The sequence below is a fragment of the Ceratosolen solmsi genome, unplaced genomic scaffold (assembly GCF_000503995.2).
Source record: "Ceratosolen solmsi marchali unplaced genomic scaffold, CerSol_1.0 scaffold30, whole genome shotgun sequence".
Taxonomy (NCBI): Eukaryota; Metazoa; Arthropoda; class Insecta; order Hymenoptera; family Agaonidae; genus Ceratosolen; species Ceratosolen solmsi.
The window spans coordinates 7,902,340-7,922,872 of NW_011948421.1; the positions used below are offsets into that span (position 1 = coordinate 7,902,340).

General features: G+C 25.1%; 1 protein-coding gene across 2 annotated transcripts in view; it reads left to right on the forward strand.

The window, feature by feature from the left end:
* LOC105361530 (protein Skeletor, isoforms B/C) overlaps positions 1–17,884 on the forward strand; it is a 32,387-nt gene extending 14,503 nt beyond the window's left edge. The window contains exons 3-10 of one of the 2 annotated variants that reach the window (XM_011498741.1): positions 6,302–6,540; positions 8,024–8,204; positions 9,103–9,123; positions 10,034–10,391; positions 11,517–11,837; positions 14,655–14,778; positions 16,821–17,122; positions 17,796–17,884. In XM_011498741.1, the coding sequence (XP_011497043.1) occupies positions 6,302–6,540; positions 8,024–8,204; positions 9,103–9,123; positions 10,034–10,391; positions 11,517–11,837; positions 14,655–14,778; positions 16,821–17,122; positions 17,796–17,818 (1,569 nt within the window). In that variant the 3' untranslated portion in view covers positions 17,819–17,884. Of the gene's footprint in view, positions 1–6,301; positions 6,541–8,023; positions 8,205–9,102; positions 9,124–10,033; positions 10,392–11,516; positions 11,838–14,654; positions 14,779–16,820; positions 17,123–17,756 lie in introns of both variants that reach the window. The other variant, XM_011498742.1, reaches the window with a different exon arrangement.
* The last annotated feature ends 2,649 nt before the right edge of the window (positions 17,885–20,533 follow it).

A 20,533-nucleotide genomic window follows, 5' to 3' on the forward strand; every position in this document is an offset into this window, starting at 1 on the left:
AGGTGTACATAAACTAACGAGTACAAACTTATTTCCAAAATATTCATTGCAACCCAATACCCTACACGTGCAACAACGGGCAATCATCGGCATGTGCCCACATCGAGGTCAAGGGACAATGCATGCATTGTTGTCAAGTAACGACGCTTGACCAAGAACCCCCGACGTCGCTAAGTCCAAGAGAGGGGCGAGCCTACCAATTGTAAGCGCTGCTTCCGAAGACACTTTTTCGGTGTTATCATCGCCAAAGCCTAAATTCTTCGGAAGTGGGATTGTCTGAGATCAGACTAAAGCTTCCCTGAGGTGTTTAGGGGAGATTGCTGGTAAGTGGAATGGACAGTGCAATAATTCAACACGCCCTTTATGAGTTGATTTTCTTTTATTGAATATAAGAATATAATAAATAGTCAGTGGTCTATTGAGGTGAGATTGAAAGTAGGATACAATGAATAGGCGAGAGTTTCTTTAGGTAAACAGTTGTTCGATTTTAAGGTTTAGTTTATGGCTCGAACTACCAATTCAATAGTTCAGTGGATTAGTTTCTCAGCGGATAACTTCAAAGGAAACAAAACAGACAAGGCTGAAAAATATCGTGTATTTAGGACAACAATGTTTATTAATGTAAATAATTATAACAATATTGCACTTTGATGTAGAGAGAAATAATTCTATTGAAGTAGTGAGGATGTATTTTTGTATTCTTAAATTATTGTAGTTCTATGGATATGACTAAGTATCTTGAAGTTGAAGTAATGCTGATGTTGTAAATATCAGCTGGTGTAGTCAGTCATTCATGCTTGTAATGTAGCATGAGAAGATGGTAGTTGAATCAAGTATGCTTGATGGATGAATAACTATACTTCATATGGTGTAAGATGTTTAATGGAATTTATTAAGTAATCAATTGTGTCTTTAATTATGTAAGGGGACAGTAGAAGAATTTAGTCAAAGGTAAGAGTAATTAATGGTGAGATTTCTAACTCGTGAATGATTTAATAATCTGTGTTTATAGTCTATTAGTCGATCTGTTGTTGTCCTTCTTTGACAATGTGTGTGAATCACAGTGACTCATGCGTCAGCTGTTCAGGGCCTGTACGATGTCGAGGGTTAGTTCGAGAGAGCGTAATTGTGCCCTATTTGTGCTAGCGGCCCTGTACGATGTCGAGGGTTAGTTCGAGAGAGCGTAAGTGTACTCAGTTTGTGTTAGCGGGTCTGTACGATGTCGAGTGGTTAGTTCGAGAGAGCGTAAGTGTGCCCGATCGACAATAGCGCGAGATGTGACTTATTTATTTATTAATATAAAGGTGTACCTAGTGAACTGCAGGCTAGGTGTATTAGATGCTGTGTAGTTGATGTCTCCCTTGATTACTATTCCATTGGCTTCATTGTAATCGCTATCTAATCTGCCGATTTCTTATTCGTATGCACGCGAGTACTTTTAACTATGATGCCGATTATATGGCCACGCGTCGTCTTCACAGTATACTATACACTGAGCGGCAGTTACGCTTGAGTGAGCGCGAAGTGATATTACAAATGAGCCTTTTGAATATGCGCACGAACCGAAGGCTTGATCGTTCCGTGGCGGCTCTGCTGAAAATACCGACCGTTCCATGGCGGTCCTGCTGAGGGCAGATCGAGACCCGTGTGCCATGGCTCGCAGTTGAGCGAGGGTGGTTCGGCAAGAGATGATTCTCAGCGAGAGCTATCTTCAGCAAGAGGTATCTTCAGCAAAAAGTATCTTCAGCAAGAGGTATTTTCAGCAAGAGAGGGAGGCGCGCTGCGTGCGTCCCTTATGTAGGCACGCGGCGGCTCACTTGGCTGGCAACAAGGCATCGTCGTTGTTGCACTAATTCTTACACGAGGCATCGAAGGAAAAATCTAGAACCTTCGAGAATGTTCGACGAGAGAAAAGTAGGAGTAATACCTTTCGGTGATTTTACAGTATATTATATTTCGGGTCGTAAACTGGCTAGGACTTTTCGAGTTTTGTTTGTAAATATTCGCTCGAGTACTCGTCCCGGTCCGCACGTGCGGGCCAGTCTAGGCGCACGTGCGGGCCAGTCTAGGCGCACATGCGGTCAGTCTAGGCGCACATACGGTACGCCGGACAGCGCGTATGACCTTTCTTTTGTTTGAAATTCATGGGACTACATCAATCCCGAACAACAGTGATAATAATCTTGTGAGTGTATTTTTGGTGGTGCGTGCGATTCTCCTACTCGTGGTTGTGATTCGTAGTGGTGGAGGGAGATGCGCTGATAAAGAATCTTGACGCCGCCGGTTGCCACTACCGATAAGCTGGAGCAGCCTGTGGGGCGCTGTGAGAAGGGAGCGTTGAGGTGACGTCACTCTTGAGGAAGTGGTCTTGGTGCCACCGGCTGCCGCTACCGATAAGCTGGAGCGGCCTCTGAGGCGCGGTGAGAGGGGAGCGATACTGTGACGTCACTCCTTCTGGGCAATGATGCCGTTATCTTGATATGCTGCTTACTTGGTTCGTGTATTGGTGATCCGTAAGAACGTGTCTAATAGCGTAGCTTACGTGTGTTGGAGTCGATCTCAGATGAATTGATGGTACGCAAGAACGTGTGTAATAGCATAGCTTACGTGTGTTGGAGTCGCTCTGTAAGTGTTGGATATAAATTCTATGCACGTGGAGTTAACTTTTAAAATGGCGATTCGATCTTGATGACTGCTTGATTGAACTAGTAAGAGGACGAGAGCGTCAAGTGCAGCTCCTTAAATATTCTCGTACGAACTTGCTGCGCCGATAGCGCATCGGTGGCTGTTGCTATGCCGATATTTGTCGTGATGTCAACAAGGCATAGCCTTGTAGGGTTCATTTGTTATTACTTTTCGGAATTATAGTCGTATATTCGAGTTTTTCGGTTAGAAGCATTCTTCGAGTCCGTTAACCATTTGTTTACAAAACAAATGTTCATACGCTCATACCTCTCCCACTTTTATTCCGCTTAAAAATGCTGCAATCCATAACGGGGGTAAAAGGGCGTGCATGCTCACTCATGCAGTCCAAACCCGCGCTCTAATTGGACACAAAAACGGGGAAGGGATCCCAAGTGAAACCCATTATCAGTAATGTATTTAAGAGAGAAAACTATCAGATTCATCACTCTCGATAAAGTCCTTATTCAAATAAGAAGTGGAAGTCCTCTTTAACGTAGTTCAAGACAACTGTCGTCACAAGTCCTAAAGGAAAGAAGACGCATAAAGTTCTCTTATCAGAGTCCGAAGACAAGTGTCCAGTGGCAGTCCTCATCAAGAAGGAAGCGGAAAGTCCCCCTACTGAGTCTACTATTAGTCTTCGTAAGTAGTATCACTATTATAATATCAACTAAAATCTAAGATTCAAAGTTTAAGTCATCGACAAGCAACCAAAGAAGAAGAGGCTCTCACCAGAGATACAATGCAGAATAAGTCCAAACTTGTCGTCAAAGTCGCATCAGCTGATGCGAGTCTCGCCGGTCTTACCCTCACCTTAATTCAAAGTCTGACGCTTATGAATCTATAAAGCATGCCATTCAACGCTTAAGGCAGACGCAACACGTAGCAGTATCTTTCACGAGGTAAAAGCCCTTCAAATTCTTAGTTCCATCTGAATAACTATTGCAGTACGCTAGTATCAGAAATAAGGTACGCTAGCTACGATCCGAGTATATTTTCAACTCACAATGGTTACATGTGTCGCGCTACATTATAACCATAATATCAACTACGCACGTGCTCACATAAACAGTGCGAGTGTCGACGAATCAAACTTCACGCCATTCTGCGCTCATATTCAAACCATCACGCTGCATAGATGAGTGTACGTTTGCCACCACAAGAGATCATTTCAATAATTAATAATAGTAATACAAGTCAAGTTCTGTAATCGGATAAATAACAGAATAAACATCATATATACCAGCGATATCTATATTGAATTATTATAATATCCTTTCCACTTGTGACCGTTCATCGCCATCACACAACATCCGCGGTCTCGGAGTTGTCAACGGTATCAATTTATATCCTTCGAACTGGTCTTAGTAAAACAAGCTGGAACGGTGAATACATTTTGTACAATGCGGTATTGAATTGATTGTTATTTATTAATTTTTGTCAACTCAGATTGTATTTACCACAGTCTATTTAGAAAATCATTTTAGAAAAAATCTACTTTGTAATTATATGCTCTCTTTTATGTAAAAATTAATTTTTAATTTTAAAAATACTTCAAAATGAGTAGATTTTACATAAAGATTTAACACAGTTTACTAGAAAAAATGTAGTGTACGAAATCGAAACATGGATTTTTTAAACATCCATCATGTAAAACTATTCTACGTAAAAGTCGATATATATCAATTTGTATATCATCAAAAATCATATTATATATATATATATATATATATATATATATATAGATTTTGAGAATAATAGGGAAAACACTAAATCTAATGTTAAATAATATACATTCCGAAAAACGAAGACAGATCAAGAGTGAGAGAAAATAAATAATTAAATTATTAGTTTTCTTTTGTGAATTTTTAATATAGAGTATAAAGAGTATTTTATGGGTTTTGTTGTATAAATTATTTCTTAATTCATTTTATTACAATTTGTATTTGTTAAATTTTAAAATTAGTATATAATTTTCTAATTAAATATTCTATCTTAAATTATTTGGAGAATCATTACAAAATAATCGAAATTCTTGTTAATGTCTTATTTTATATAAATAATATCATTTATAATTCATTCTACTTGAATGAAATAATTCATTCTACTTTAAATTAATACTGCGTACTACGTTTGTAGTACTAGATTACAAAACAACGTTAAATCAATAATCAGATATAATATATAGGAGTTTTTGTTTTGATTTGTAATATGAATGAATAATCTAATATGAATAGTTAATATTTAATATTCATACGGCATTTATACAATGGCAAAGGATTTACGATACCATTCTAATACTATCCAAACTTTGTATTCAACAAATATTCTTTCTTTCATTATTTGAAGAGCTAATGTATGTACAAAAAATAAGCACTCATCAAAATTGCTGTAATTTGTACAAAGCAAACTTCGATTGCTACAAATGACGAGTTAACGATAAAATTGTATTATTAGAATTTTATTAATAATAAATTATTGATTTTTTCTTCTAAAAAAGAAATTAGTCTTGTACAAGATCACAAAGAACCTAATTTTCTTCATACAGTATTAGTGGCTGTATTTATTTTATAGAAAGCCAACCAATTAAATAAACATCCGAAAATCATCATTATTTGGAAATATAATTTCTAATCAGTCTATACTAATGGATCAAGATAAAAAATTATAAAATCCAGGAACTAATTATACCACTGTTAAACAATAATGCATTTAAATTTGAAGAATTTTTGTAAAATATATCGAAGTGATGAAATCAATAACAATGAAATGATTATTTTTAAGTAGATGAAAACCAATGAATAATTATAGCTTGTTAGCTATATTAACTTACAGAGTTGAATCTATTTGATAAAAAGGCCATTCGAACCTGTCCTTCTTGTGTTTGATACCGCAAAATTTGGATACATAATAATACAAGTATAATAATTATATCACAGCAGTAACTTATATGACGAACGAAAAATTAAGTGATTGGAGATTTGATTGTAGATTGCAAGCCGTCTTACTTTTGACTAAGCCATATTCTAAAACAGTTCTTCAATAAATATCATGTTTATTGATCTTTACAATCATAAAAAGTGTTATTATAAAAAAAATACATATTTTTTTATTTAATAAGTATAGGTTTCAAATTCATTAGTATTAAATTCTCATGTTATAATTTAGATTAATTTAAAATTAAATTCTAATTATATTAGATATAAGTAAGTAATTAATTATAAGTAATAAAACTTTAAATATAATAAATTTGAAATAAATCTAAAATATGCATGAAGATACATAGAGCTCTCAATATTTTGCTTAATATTATTTCAAATTATCTATAATATTATACATAATAATATATCAATTACTTATCCTTATATTAAATTGTAAACATTAATTTAAAATTTTATACTATAATATAAAATATAGAAATCATGAATTAAATAAAATTATTTTAATAAAACAAGTACGTGTTAATTATCATATCAGTGTAGCCTGATTTATTTAAAAATATATAATATTTTTAATTCAAAATGGATGAGACAGTAATACATTCTAAGTTATGTAATTCATAATATATAATTTAATAAATACATAATTTATGAAATTATACAATTATACATGATTTCAGTTGAACTTTGGCCACGTAATAATCCCCGAGAATTTAAGAATACCTTCACCAAGATTTTTGCCAGAATTTTCACGATTAGCTCATGGTCTTCGCAGTGACAATATTACCGTTCTTGACACCAAAACATTTTATATTCCAAATTTACATTATGATGGCGCAGGACCTGATGCTTACTTTTGGGTTGGAAAAGGAACCCAACCGGATATGTATGGTACTAAAGTACCCAATGAAATGAACAGGTACTATTTTATTGAAAAATGTATTCGTCATATATATTAACAACAAAATTAGTATTGTGAAAATAATAAGTTATCGAACAAGATACAATCATTGATTAAAATAAAATATCATCTCTTTATTTTATTTTTTTAACAGAATTCGTTAAAAAAGGAAGAGAACATAGATTTTAAAAAGAGTTATTTTTAAATGAACTTTACAATTTACAATGAATTAATAAAATGTTTCAAAATTCATTTATAATATTTATATATTTAATTAAACTCGTAATGAAGAAAACCCAATGTCTTTAATGTTATATTTGTATATTGCCATTAATTATATTCAACAATGGCATAATTAAAAATTTTCATAACGGAATTTAATTAATATTAAAATTAAAAATATTTTTACTTATACATAAAATTTTAGTTTTCATTTTATATTATTTTTACATTATTAAACATTTGATGCCTTTATTTAAATATTGTACATTTTCCTATCGTGTATTAAATAATATATGAGTTAAATTGAAAACAAAATAAAACTTTGTATAATTATAAAGTTTTGTATAATTATAATACATAAATTTAGAAATTTATTTAAATTTATTATTTTTTCGATATTTGTGGATAATCTAAAAATGATAATAAATAGTATCAAATATTAAATTAAAACTGAATCTTGAATTAAATATCAGAAACAGCAAATTTAAATATTAATTCAAATTTTTTAATTTATATAAATCGTTTCATGAAAAATAAAGATTGTAGTTACAAAAATTTAAAACTATTATACAAATTTTATTTTAAAAGTTATAAAAAATGTATTTATATAAAATAACCCATAGTACTTTCTTATATCTATATTCATTATTTTAATTAAAATTCATTAAATATTTTATTTTTCAATAATATAATAGTATACTTTAATTGCAGTAAATTGGATATATTAAAAACAAATTCTATGTTTATATGAATATTTAAAATTGTATAAAATTTCAGTAAGAGTAAATATAAATAATATAAATAAAATTAATTAAATAGCAATTAAGCAGAAAAATTTTTTATTATAATATAATCAGTTATAATTATAACATTGTCTTATATCCAATTTTTTATTAATTAAAATTTTAATGGTATATAATTTTAATGACATATTAAAATATATGAATATATAATTAATTGATTAAAATTAAGTTCATGATAACTACATATTATGAAATAAAAAAATAATTACGTTTCAGCTTCAATATTTTTTTAAGTTTTCTTTGCTAATATGTAATCATTTATAAAATTTATGGTTTTTATTTTATTGTTTTCGATTATGAATAAATTACAAAAATTTAATTTTTAAAACATTATTAGTACATCATTCAACATAAGATCCCGATTTTGATAAATCTCAGAAGTACCATAAAAGTAATAATTTTACATAACGAAAAAGCAAAATCAGTATACTATGGTTTTAACATAATAAATTTTGTATATGTTATTTTCTTCGCAGTTCCTTACCTCTTCGTAGTTATGAAGGCGTTGATATTGAAATCGTATTACCTGGAAATCTGACAGTCTTCGACATTGACTGGTTAGCAGTTTGGTGCGTTCAATATAGACACAATTTTGGCTATGTACTTATTCCCAGTGATCTAGACGTGCCACCAGCTCTTGGTCAGACTAAAATCGCGGTAATGTTTTATAATAACTTGACTTATTGTTAAAAATATAAGATATATAAAACACGTGATTGATTAAATGTAATTAGTGTGTTGGGCCTTATATAATTTTTCTACATCTGCGAAAAAGAAATAACTGTTAATGTAAACACTAAATAGTAATACATGATAAATCTTTACACCTGAATTTGAGAAAGTTTAAAATAGGAAGGTAATTGGCATTAATATTTTAAAATTATAAAAATAATTCTTAATTATTTTATAATTATCTTAATAATATATATATTTTTTTAATATATGTTTACAAAATAAACAAAAATTTTTTGTGAAAAAAATATTCAAAGTACCTCGGAATTCGATAAATTTTTTATTTATTTCCTCCTTTTTAAAAAACATAAAATTAAATTACTTTATAGCTTGTATTAATAAATAGTCGAAATTTCTGAAAATGTAAAAATTTAGTTGAATACAAATAAATTATATTTTAAACAATAAATTTAAACAAATGTAATTAAAATATATATATATATTGTTATAATATCTAATATATTTTTATTAAATTCAAGAATATTAAAAACACTTTTCTTAGAGTATAAATCAATCTATTAGTTTTTGATGCGACAAATATTGCAAAATTAAAATTTAATTGTTCTATAAATAAAATATATTTTTCTAATTATAACGTCTTATCTTCACAATGATATAAATTTATTTTTCATGTAATTTTATAAATAAAAACCTGCATTTATATTAAATATTATTATACTTGTAATAAATATTATTATACAATATAATATTTTTAAATAAATTAAAATGAAATATGTTGTAATTTTACATTTATTTTTATCAATACGATTATGTACAGATAAAATAATATATCAAATTTGGTGATTGTATATGTATGGAATAGCCGCCATGGTGGTACACCCCTGTGAGTATAAATTATTACAAATCTTGTAAATTGTAATACAATATCTATTGCTTTATTATTATTTATTTTCGTTTAAAAATATTCAATTGATGTTCTTTTTTTAATTCATTTAAATAAAAATGTATTTTTAGATTTTAACTTTAAAATATATTAAATTTTTATTGTTTAATATATTTAAGTATTTTAAAAATAAAATATTCATATTTAAGAGTATTCTAATGTTAATATTCAAATTAAAACTTTTTTATAAGCTTATTTTATATATACTTCATACACTTAAAAAGATTATTCATAATAAGAACTGTATTATTTATATTAATATGTAACATATTTATATCTTTTTAGACAAATACACTGTTTTAATTTACAATAATTTAACTCACATTTTTAAAAATTTTTTTTTAATTTTTTAAAATTGGCTACTTTTAAAACTGATGCATCTTATAATTAATTATTTTTCGAAATTAATAAAAAATAATACGTGTATTAATAGTTTATATATTGTTATTGTTAAAGACTTTCTCGAAATAAAAAAAATTATTAATAAACGAATATAAAAAATATAATATAAATTAATAAAATAATATTGGTATTCAAACTATAATTATAAAAACTATTGTTGTACTTTAGTATTTATTCCAAATGAGTACATAATTTTTTATACATTTTTTGAAATTTGAAAATATTAATTTTTGTTTCTTAATTATAAATAGAATGCGGTCATTTTAATATATATCATTTTATTTTTACTGAAATTTATATGATTTTAATTGAAGTTTTTTAAAGATTACTTATTTTGATGAAGAAATATGAGTGTATATAAAACATTTAACAAAAAATAGTTTTCGGTATTCATGTATACTATTATGTATACTATTAATGTATTAAAAATCGAAATTTTGAATTTCAGACAAGCAGTACATCGACACCAAAATTAAGCAATTGTATTGAATTACTGGATGGTCGAGTACAGGTTCAATGGGAATTAATGAATGATGATGTGCAAATACGCGTTTCGGGTCGTATTCGAGATGACCAATATGTCGCATTTGGGTTGTCAGGATATGAAGACAAACCAGAAATGGTTGGTGCTGACGTGGTCGTTATTGGCTATAACAAGGCCGAAAATCAATTCATCGCCGAGGATTATTACATGTCGGATTATATTCAATGCGATGGTGAACGAGGTGTTTGCCCGGATCACCGCATTGGCGGCAAGAATGATGCTGTACTGATTGCAGGAAAAAGAAACAACGGAGTTACTTCAGGTGGGTGATTATATTCCGGTCAGTTATATATTTATAAATGTAAATATATGTATATAATACGTTTCTAATTTTTCAATTGATTCGATATCAATTATTTGTCACGTGAAAATTTTTTGAAATTCTTTATGTTCTATAATTATACAATAATTTTCATATAATAAGAAAAAACCTTTATAACATATTAAATGCAATATTTAATTATATAATTCTTAATTTTTTAATTGAATATTTTGTTGGTAATTTTTTTCTTGTTTTTTTCTTCCACTTGAAAATATATTTGAAAGTCATTAATTTTCTCTATAACACCAAGCTTTTAAATAAAAGATAAAAGACATTTGTTGAATACTTTGTGCATTTCAAAATTTACATACTTGTAAAATCCCATTGATATCATAATTTTTAAGTATACAGAGAATAAATATGATTTCTTGAAGGAATTGTGATTAAGTTAAAATTGTTTTATATAAAAGAAATATTTTCTTGTAATACAGATATTTTATTACTAAATATATATTAATATAAATAAAATTTTAAATATTTTCAAACCGTATTTTTATCTTATACAGTTGCATTTTATACAAAATTGATTTTAAAAATTTTTGTTTTTATAATAAACAAATAATTATAGATTAATAAATGAATACTTTTTGAAACTTAACACGACATGAAACACAACAGTTACATAAAAAATGATACGAATATTATACTATTGGAATTAAAATAAAATATAATTTATTGCTTACAAATTTTAAATAATATTTTTATATTTTTGAATACATATATAACATCATATGTAACAAAATTATCTTAAGAATTTTACAGCTGTAAGTAAAGATATGTGCTAAGAATTTCTCTTTTAATTTTTATAATTCATTATTTTAAATTTCAAAATAAAATAAAATATGAAAGTACTTCTAAAAACTAATGTTATTCTCTATACCAAGTTTTGCTTGTAATTTGCCTATGAAATTAACATTATAACAAAGAATGATCTATCAATTTTGGAACATAAACGATTTATTTAAATTTTAAGTTTTCAGGTATAAATAAAATTCTTCAAAAGAAAGATATATAATATACAACCGTCAGAATAAATTTTATTAACTGATATAATATTTTATATAGTGACTTATAAGAGACCACGAAGAACAAACGAGCTGGTTTATGATAAAGTGATTCCCGAAAAAGATGCAACGATTATAGCAGCGATAGGTATGCTAAATAAAAATTATGAAGCAAACGCTCATCACAGCTTTGATACAACAACTGACGACATACGTATTGATTTTGGAGGCAAGGATATATATAGATGTACAAATTCACTTTACAATATTCCGAATATTCCCGAAGTAAAGGCTTGGCCACCTATGAAAATTGTTGGTGAAGACACATTGACAGTTAGAATTGGTCAAACTGGCGGAATAAGAGGATATTCTCGAATTACTGGTTAGTTTCTATACTTCACTTTTACAGATATTGTAAATTTATATTGCGAGGTTTAAAGGAGAATGTAGAATATTGAAAAAAACCTGACGAAATGAAAATAGTGTTATTGAGTTGTAATACAAATGTTTTTATTTAATTATTCCATCATCATTCCAATATTATAAATTAATTAATTTAACGTAATTTTTTTTCTTGTATCTGGATATTCTAGAAAATTTATTAGTTTTCAATAAGAAAACCAGTTTAATTGTATGCTAGAATGTCAATCAAATAACACTGATAAATATGGTAGCTATAAATCTATTTCTATCTATCAACGGAAAAGTATTACTTGCTATTAGAACTATATAATAAAGAAATGCAAGTTTTTGCAGAAAAAGGATTTATATCAAACATTTCTGAATGGAGGATCAGTAACTGATTATAAAAATACCACCTCGGTATTAAATTATTTTTCTTTTCCTCTAATTGTACAGTCTCTAAATTACGTTCTTACATTGAAATAATTTTCAGGGTTGTCTCCTTTATTTCATAATTTAATTAATTTTGCTTGTATTTTCTAATTTGCATCATACAATATTTTCAATTATTTGATTTTTTTAATTTGGAACCTTTTTATGTTGCAGACAATAAATAATATGAATTATCATTGCTTGAGAATATAACGAAATCGTTTAAGATTTTTCGCAGTTTGAAACAATCCACTGGTTGTAATAATTGTTCGATAATCAACAAGATTCACTTTACATTTTTTCCTCGTAAGATAAATATTGTGTTCTAAATATAATCATAATTTATTTATTTCTGAATTTCATAATTTTTTTTCTAAAGTTATTTTTTATTAATATTTAAATAATTAATTTTCTACCCACTTAAAGTTACGTTTATTGTTGCCTTTTTAAAAATGCCTTTCTGTCGATTAATTTTACTTATTGTAATCTATTCATTCTCTGATTTAGAGATATTTAAATCAGTTCTAATAAAATAAGTTTTTCTTTTAATTAATATTAAAAAGATCTATTGATTCTAATAAAAGAAAAAACAAAAAATTTAATTACATCACTAATTTCTCCAGATATTATAATAGCAGCTTGTAGATTTACCTAGAAAGTAACATTCAATATGTTTTTAACTCTTTTTAAATTATTATTTTTATGACAAAATATTGACGGTGTTTATAAAAGCAGTAATTGAATTGACGAGGTGACTCGTTAATTACGATTCATAATGGTATCATTGAAAATTGATGTAATAATTGCTAACAATGAAATATTAAAAATGTTTTAAAAATCTAATTATATATTAATCTGTTTGCCGAACTATCATAATAAAATTATAGGAACTAAGTACAGTAAGTCATAACCACAACGTATTTGCGAAACAAAAAATAATACAAAAATTCACGTTGTAACAATTCACGAAATACTCCATGTATTTGTAATATAAAAAGTGAAAATAGCAGCTTGTATATATGAACAAGTATATTTCAATTTTACAATGCATTTTTATTACCGATAACGATCGCCAACTTCATAGATATAGGGGCCTACATTTGCGTTAAATACAAATATAGGTATGCAGCTTGTTTGAATATTTAAATTTTTAATTTAAATTAAAATACGGATTTTTGGTATTAAAATTTAAAAAATCATATAGTTTTAAAAAGACGTAAGATATAATAGACCATATTAAAAGTACACCGATTGAACTCGTACATACAATACCGCATCTGAAAAAGTTCGACTACTTTTTAAATGTAAAATCTTTTCTTAATAGTTAATCTCAATTATTATCAAATACTTATAGTACTAATAGATATAAAAATAGCAATCACATCATTAACATTATTAAAAATTACGAAAATAATATTTCGTTTGACAAACGTAATTCAAACTTACCATTATGTTTCTAATTAAATTTTGCATAATATCAATTGTTATTTAAACTCATTCTTAAAAACAATGAAAAAATTACCAAAGTTTATAAAAATTTCAAATTTACCTAACCGTTTAATTCACAAAAAATTATGCTAATTTTAATTACAAAGAACACAGAAAAACTACAAAAACTACTATTACATAATTATGAAATTAAAATTATTTATTATATAAGATTTAAAAGTCAACTGTATAAGTACACAAAATTTAAATAAATTCATAAATTATTTATCATAAATTACTGATGTATAATACGTAATAATATACTTTTTTAATATTATAATTAATAATTTTTCAATATTATTCAACCTTTAATAGTTAAGAAAATAAAAAATATCTTAATAATATTCAAAGGCAAATGTTATCACAAAAAAATGTGACATCAATTTTCAGAGAAAAACTTGAAGAAACCTATTTTATTAATATAATCAAAAAGACTGAACTATTAATTCAAGATTTAGATTTGTAAGCGGATCAAACAATATAAAGAAAGCATCTTTTTCGCCATATAAAAGTAAAACTTGTTACTTTTCTCGAAATCTATTTAAAAACTCTTATGTTAAAAAAAAGAAGAAATGACAAGTTAGTTTATAAACATTTTTAAAAAATTCCTATAAATTCCCATATCTGCGCTGTACGCACAAAGAAATACTTAATCACCTCAATTATTTACAATTATATAAATATTATTTTAGTTATAATATGAACAATTTAAATAATTATTAAATTTAATTTGAGTTATAGTTTTATTTGATTAAAACAATAATGTTAAATTTGATTAGAAATATTGATTAATATAATATTATCATGATATTATTATTAAAAAATTGTTGATTTAATTTATTTTGTATATATTGAAATGTTAATTTTTTAAAAACAGGTCAACCATCTTGGGGAATAGCTTGGTACATAAATGAAATGTTAATACCCGAAATCACAGTAGAAAGAGGACAGAATTACACATTTTTAGTAGAAGGAGGAAAAGATGAAACAAATCCTGCACAGTAAGTTATTTAATTCAGACTATTTATCTCAAAACCTTTTATATATTTTATATTTTAACTTATCTGTGGTAAAAGAATAAAATGTAACAAAATAAAGCCCTATCTTATTTTATTATTTATTTGATTATCTATTGGTTCCTTGATATATTGATTTTTATTTTCACATACAATATTTAAATAAATTCACATGCAATTTGTATGTGCCATCAAAACTCAATTTCAGCAGAATAATATGTGTGAAGTAAGTGCAAAACAAATATATTAGAAATACTATTGCAATTACCGGTTTTACAGATGAATTTTTGTAAAGTAATAATATTTATATTTAAACTGATGTAGATCACTACTGATTGAATGTTAATGAAGTGAATTATCAATGTCAAAATAAAATAAAAATATTAATCTCATAAATTTAGTAAAAATAAAATAAATAATGAAAAATACGAAAAGTGATTTTAATTACATATTGTAGACTGCCAAAACATTCATGAAAACTATACTTTCAATATTTATATAATAATTATTATATAGCAAATTTGAAGTAAATTTAATTTTTGAGTATTGTATTGATTTATTAAGAGGCACTAATAGCGATGTATTTTTTGGAAAAATAGATCAACAGTTAAAGTAAAAATAATGGTGACAAAAAAATATTAAAATTTGTTATTTATCATAAGATTTCACCAACAATTTCATTAACCCATAATTTACCTGATATGGAAATGCAGATCCAAGTACTTTTATTGAAATTTATAATACTATTAAGACTATTTATGAATATTTAGCACACAAAAATTCTTAAAGCAGCAAAAATATATGGGCATATAAGATCACAATATTAATATCGCAATATTGACAAATTATATTTTGAAATATGGTGGTTGAGTTACATTTTGTAGTGTGTAGAGGTTAGAGAGTTGTGGTAAAGCAAATCAAGAACTAAAAACTTTAAAAATTACGATCTCAAGAGCAACATAATTTTTGACACTGATAAGAGATAAAATACTGATCATTTTAAAATATGTTAAGTTATACAATACAAAATTCTTTAAGAATGAATCATTTAAATTTACAAATATAATAATAAATAATGTCATTTTAAAAATAAATGATTATTATCAATATAAAATATAAAATGAATTTTTATATTAATCTATTAAATTTCATGCTTTATAAATGTTTTTTTAATTATTCCTGAACCTAAAAATAAACAATACATTAAAATGTTTTCAATTCATGATTTATTTTCAGTTCCTAGAATTTATATTGTTTTTCCTGCACATATAAATTTCATGTATTAAAAAATTTTGAAAATGTCAAGAGTTTTTGTGGAGAAATTATTAGAGAAACAAAATAAAATGAAATTAACTATATTTAATTGACTATAAGTGGTGTATTAAATTTTATCAAGAGTATAGTAAATAAATAATTTTAAATGTTTTTAATCAATAAATGAAGATACATCTTATGTAATGATTAATAAGATCTATAATGCCAAATTAAAAAATCAATAAAGATATACAATTAACGATATATAATAGCTTTATTGATTAGATTTATAATTACAAAACAACTGTATGAGTAATAATAACAATCAATGAAATAATAAAAAAAACATATATAGTACATACAATTAGAACAGCAGAATTAATTGAATTACACTATCATTTTCTTTTTCAATTATTAAGATTCTTATACAATTAATTTTTTTTGGAAAATTGCTACATGTGAAAAAAATTTATTAACGAGTAAATAAATCATTGATAAAAGAAACGAGTATTTTTTAAGAAAATTACATGACCTATATTTTTCAAAAATTACAAAGAGTTCTATTAAACTAAAAAAATTAGACAAAGGATACTATAAAATAAATAATATACTACATAAATCATATACATAAACATTCTAAAATACTGTCTCTTTTCTAAATATTTTATTGATTATTACAATACACTAGTAATAAAGTAAAAACTATTACATAAGCATGAAAATGTATTTAATAAATATATAATACATAAATCCAAAACATATCTATTGTTTAGATATCATCCATTTTATATAACGGACAGCTCAGAAGGAGGTTTTGCAGAACTAACTAAAGATCAGCATCAACGTCAAAAAATATATGCAGGAGTGGCGTATGATCAGAATAATTATCCTTATCCAACAGCTGCTGGTCGATACTGTGAATACAGTCATAAGCACACGGACCAAAGCTTGAACACTGAGACATTTAAAGAATTTTTTGAAACTTTGAAACTTGAGTGCGAGGAAGGTGAACCTGCTAAACTTGTGTGGCACGTTAATAATGATACACCTGATGTTGTCTATTATCAGGTTAAAAATGTTAAACATACTAACGATTAATTAAAATTTCGGGCATGCATAATAATTATTTGAAATTTTTTAATTTATCAGTACATAAATCTATAAACAAAAGAAATTCCTAAATTAATTTATTTTATTGACTCTTAAATTCCTAATTATTTATTTGCACATCTGAAAATATATTATTTTATTACTATTCTTATTTTAATTAATATTATCTTTTATAAATTAATATTATTCTACATATGTGAAATCAAACTATTAGTATTTATATTGTAAAAACAACAAATAATATTTAAAAAATTAAAATTGAATGCCATTGAATTATTAAATTAATTTAAAAAATTAAGCTATAATTTATTTACAATAAATTTGGGTATCAATAAATTAACTTATTAATGTAGTTTACATACACTTGAAAAAAATTATTTAATAAAAATGTTATTTTAATTGCTGTTTATTAAAAATATAATTTGGTATTCTATTGATTAAATTGATATCTATTGATTGAAATGTTTCAAATAAAAAATTTCATTTAATGAAATATATTAATTAAAAGTAAATATTATTTGCAAAATTATTTTTGATAAAATATTAAAAATTAGTTGTATTTAAGGCTTCAAACAACTGATCCATTGTAATATTTCCAGATTAAGTTGTATAACGTCTATTTTTAGTGTTTCACGCACAAGAATTTGGGCTGGAAGTTTAACGTGGTGGATCAAGGTTATAACACCCTCCAAGCAGTATCCAATAATAATCGAATTGTTGCTTCAGAGTTGTATATTTTATTGATTTTTTTTTTATATTGCTTATGAAAGATGAATTAGAGAAGAAAAGGAATAGAAAATAAATTAATAGCAGGCAGTGCAACAAGAAAATGTTGCAGTTTCTAAGAAACAATACAATATGTCATAAAAATAGGTCATTATTACGTCAATATTACGTCACAAAGAATATAAAGTATAGAAAGTAAATAAACTTAGTTTTATAGTTGAAAAGGGATGAACATTTGAAATTGGTAATTAGTCCCTCTGTACAACACATATTTTGTGTGTACCAATATGCACATGCATATTACTAGACAATTAAGTAAATAGTAAAACACATGATACAAGGTTGTAAGAAAGTACTTAGCCAATAAGCATGTTTTAAGTACGTATTCAAATAAACGATGAAATATTTTTAAGAATTCATAGATTAAATATTCCGTAAAAACTTACATCTGATTACATATAATATACAATATTATACAATGATATTTGACAATAAGCTAAACTAGTATAGAACGTTTTGACAATAAAATAATAGAAAGGTATAAGATATAAGATTCATTTTTATGTGATCAATGAATGAAAAATTTCATACAGGAAAATTTGAAAGTAATAGAAACAAAAACGCTATTTATTAACGAAATATATATCATCTTTTATACTTTTAATTGTTATATTTTCTTGATAATTGAAAAAAAATAAGATCTTAAAGTGTATAAATTAACTATATTTATTAAAAATCTTCGATCAAATGGTTAATAAAACTGAATAAAAATAAATATTAAAAAAAAATATTTTCACGCAATTATAACTATATTTATAAATATAACACAAATTATATTAAATATTTATAATACATATTAATTATGTATTAAGAAAAAAGATATTTAATTAGTATAATTCATATTTTTTATTATATTTTTTTAAATATAAAATTTAAATGGGGAAGAAATTAAAAAAATAAAATCTTAAAAATGAATTATGAGGTTCTGTATAAAATTATGAAATACTTTTATATTAAACATAAAATAAATAATTTAATCAATTGAGTATATTAATTATAATGAATATTCTGAATTTCTCTTAATAAATATTTGATAAAAAAATATTTGGAAAAATAACTTGATATTTGTTTTATTTACATTAACAATAAAACTATTATTGTAAATAATGAAACTATATTTTATTTAGAAAAGAAATAAAAATGAATAAATTTATAATACATAATAAAAATGATAATTTATAAAATGCTGTTTGACAATAATTCGAATGATGGTATTAATGACCAAAAAAACAAAGGGTCTGATTTGTAAAAAGACTTCAAGACATGAAATACTATACTTATCTTTTATCTACTACAATTAAATGGTGGCTTAGGAAAATTTCCATGCAATCTTACAATTATATTACATTATCAATTTAAATCGAACAGAAGTACACTACTTACATTAGTCAAATAAAAGATCAATAAATGAATTCTTTACACAATATCTAGACTATCTATTATTTGACTTGAAAGTATAAATGTGCCTTGAGTGCAGATTTATTCATATCTCTTAAATCCAAGTATTTAGATCCAACATTATACAACAGCTATTTACAAACAGTTTGAAATTTAGATATTTCATAGTATTTGAAATTTTAGGTTAATTGTAGGTATTAAATACTTGAAAAATATATTTAGTATATATTTAAATATTTATAAACTATATTTTATTTGTTATTAATATTCAAATTTTCAATAAATATTTATGGTATAAGGTATTATAATTCTAAAGATATTGGTTAATCAAATAAAAAATTTAAATCGACAATAATATTAGAACTATATATATATTAATTCTGTTTATGTGCAAACTGCATTTTTAAGATATTAATTTTTAATATACAAAATAATTCAAAATATTAATAATTTTAATAACCAATCAGTAAAAATGATTATGTAAAGAAATTTGTACTAAAATAGTAAAATTTTCATTAATTTTTATAATTATATCATTTATCAACAGTATATTTAATAGCAGTCATACATATATCTACAAATAAGTTTAATACAAATATAATTAAAATTATAAATATATTTTATCAACTAAATAATATAATAAAAATTAATGTATATGAAACAAATTCCAATTAATAAATTATTACAAATTTTTATAAATTATTTGTCTAAATATTTTCAAATTAATTAAACATTTGTAACAGTAGACTACAAAATTTCTTTATAGATATTTTGAAGAAAAAAACAATAATAAATAGAGAAATAATAAATATAAAAATAATAAATACAGAATTCAACTCATTGAGGTGATTAAATAATAAATACAAATCTTAAAAAAATCTCTTTGTACAGTATTTTAAAAAATAATTAATAATTAATTAAGATCAGTTAATTAAAGCCGTTTCATGTATTATGAGATATTTTTAAAAGTTATGAAAGCCTATTTATAAATATAAAATTAATTTTTTTTTAATAAAAATCTTTAATGTAAAAGAATTTTTCATTTATAAATAAAAATATAAATACTATATAGTGGAACAAAAAAAATATATAGTGCAATTTTGTTTAAAATTATATACACATGATTATTATATCATTAAATAAATATTTTGTTTTCATTTATAAACAATTCCTTTTTTGTCTGAATGAATAT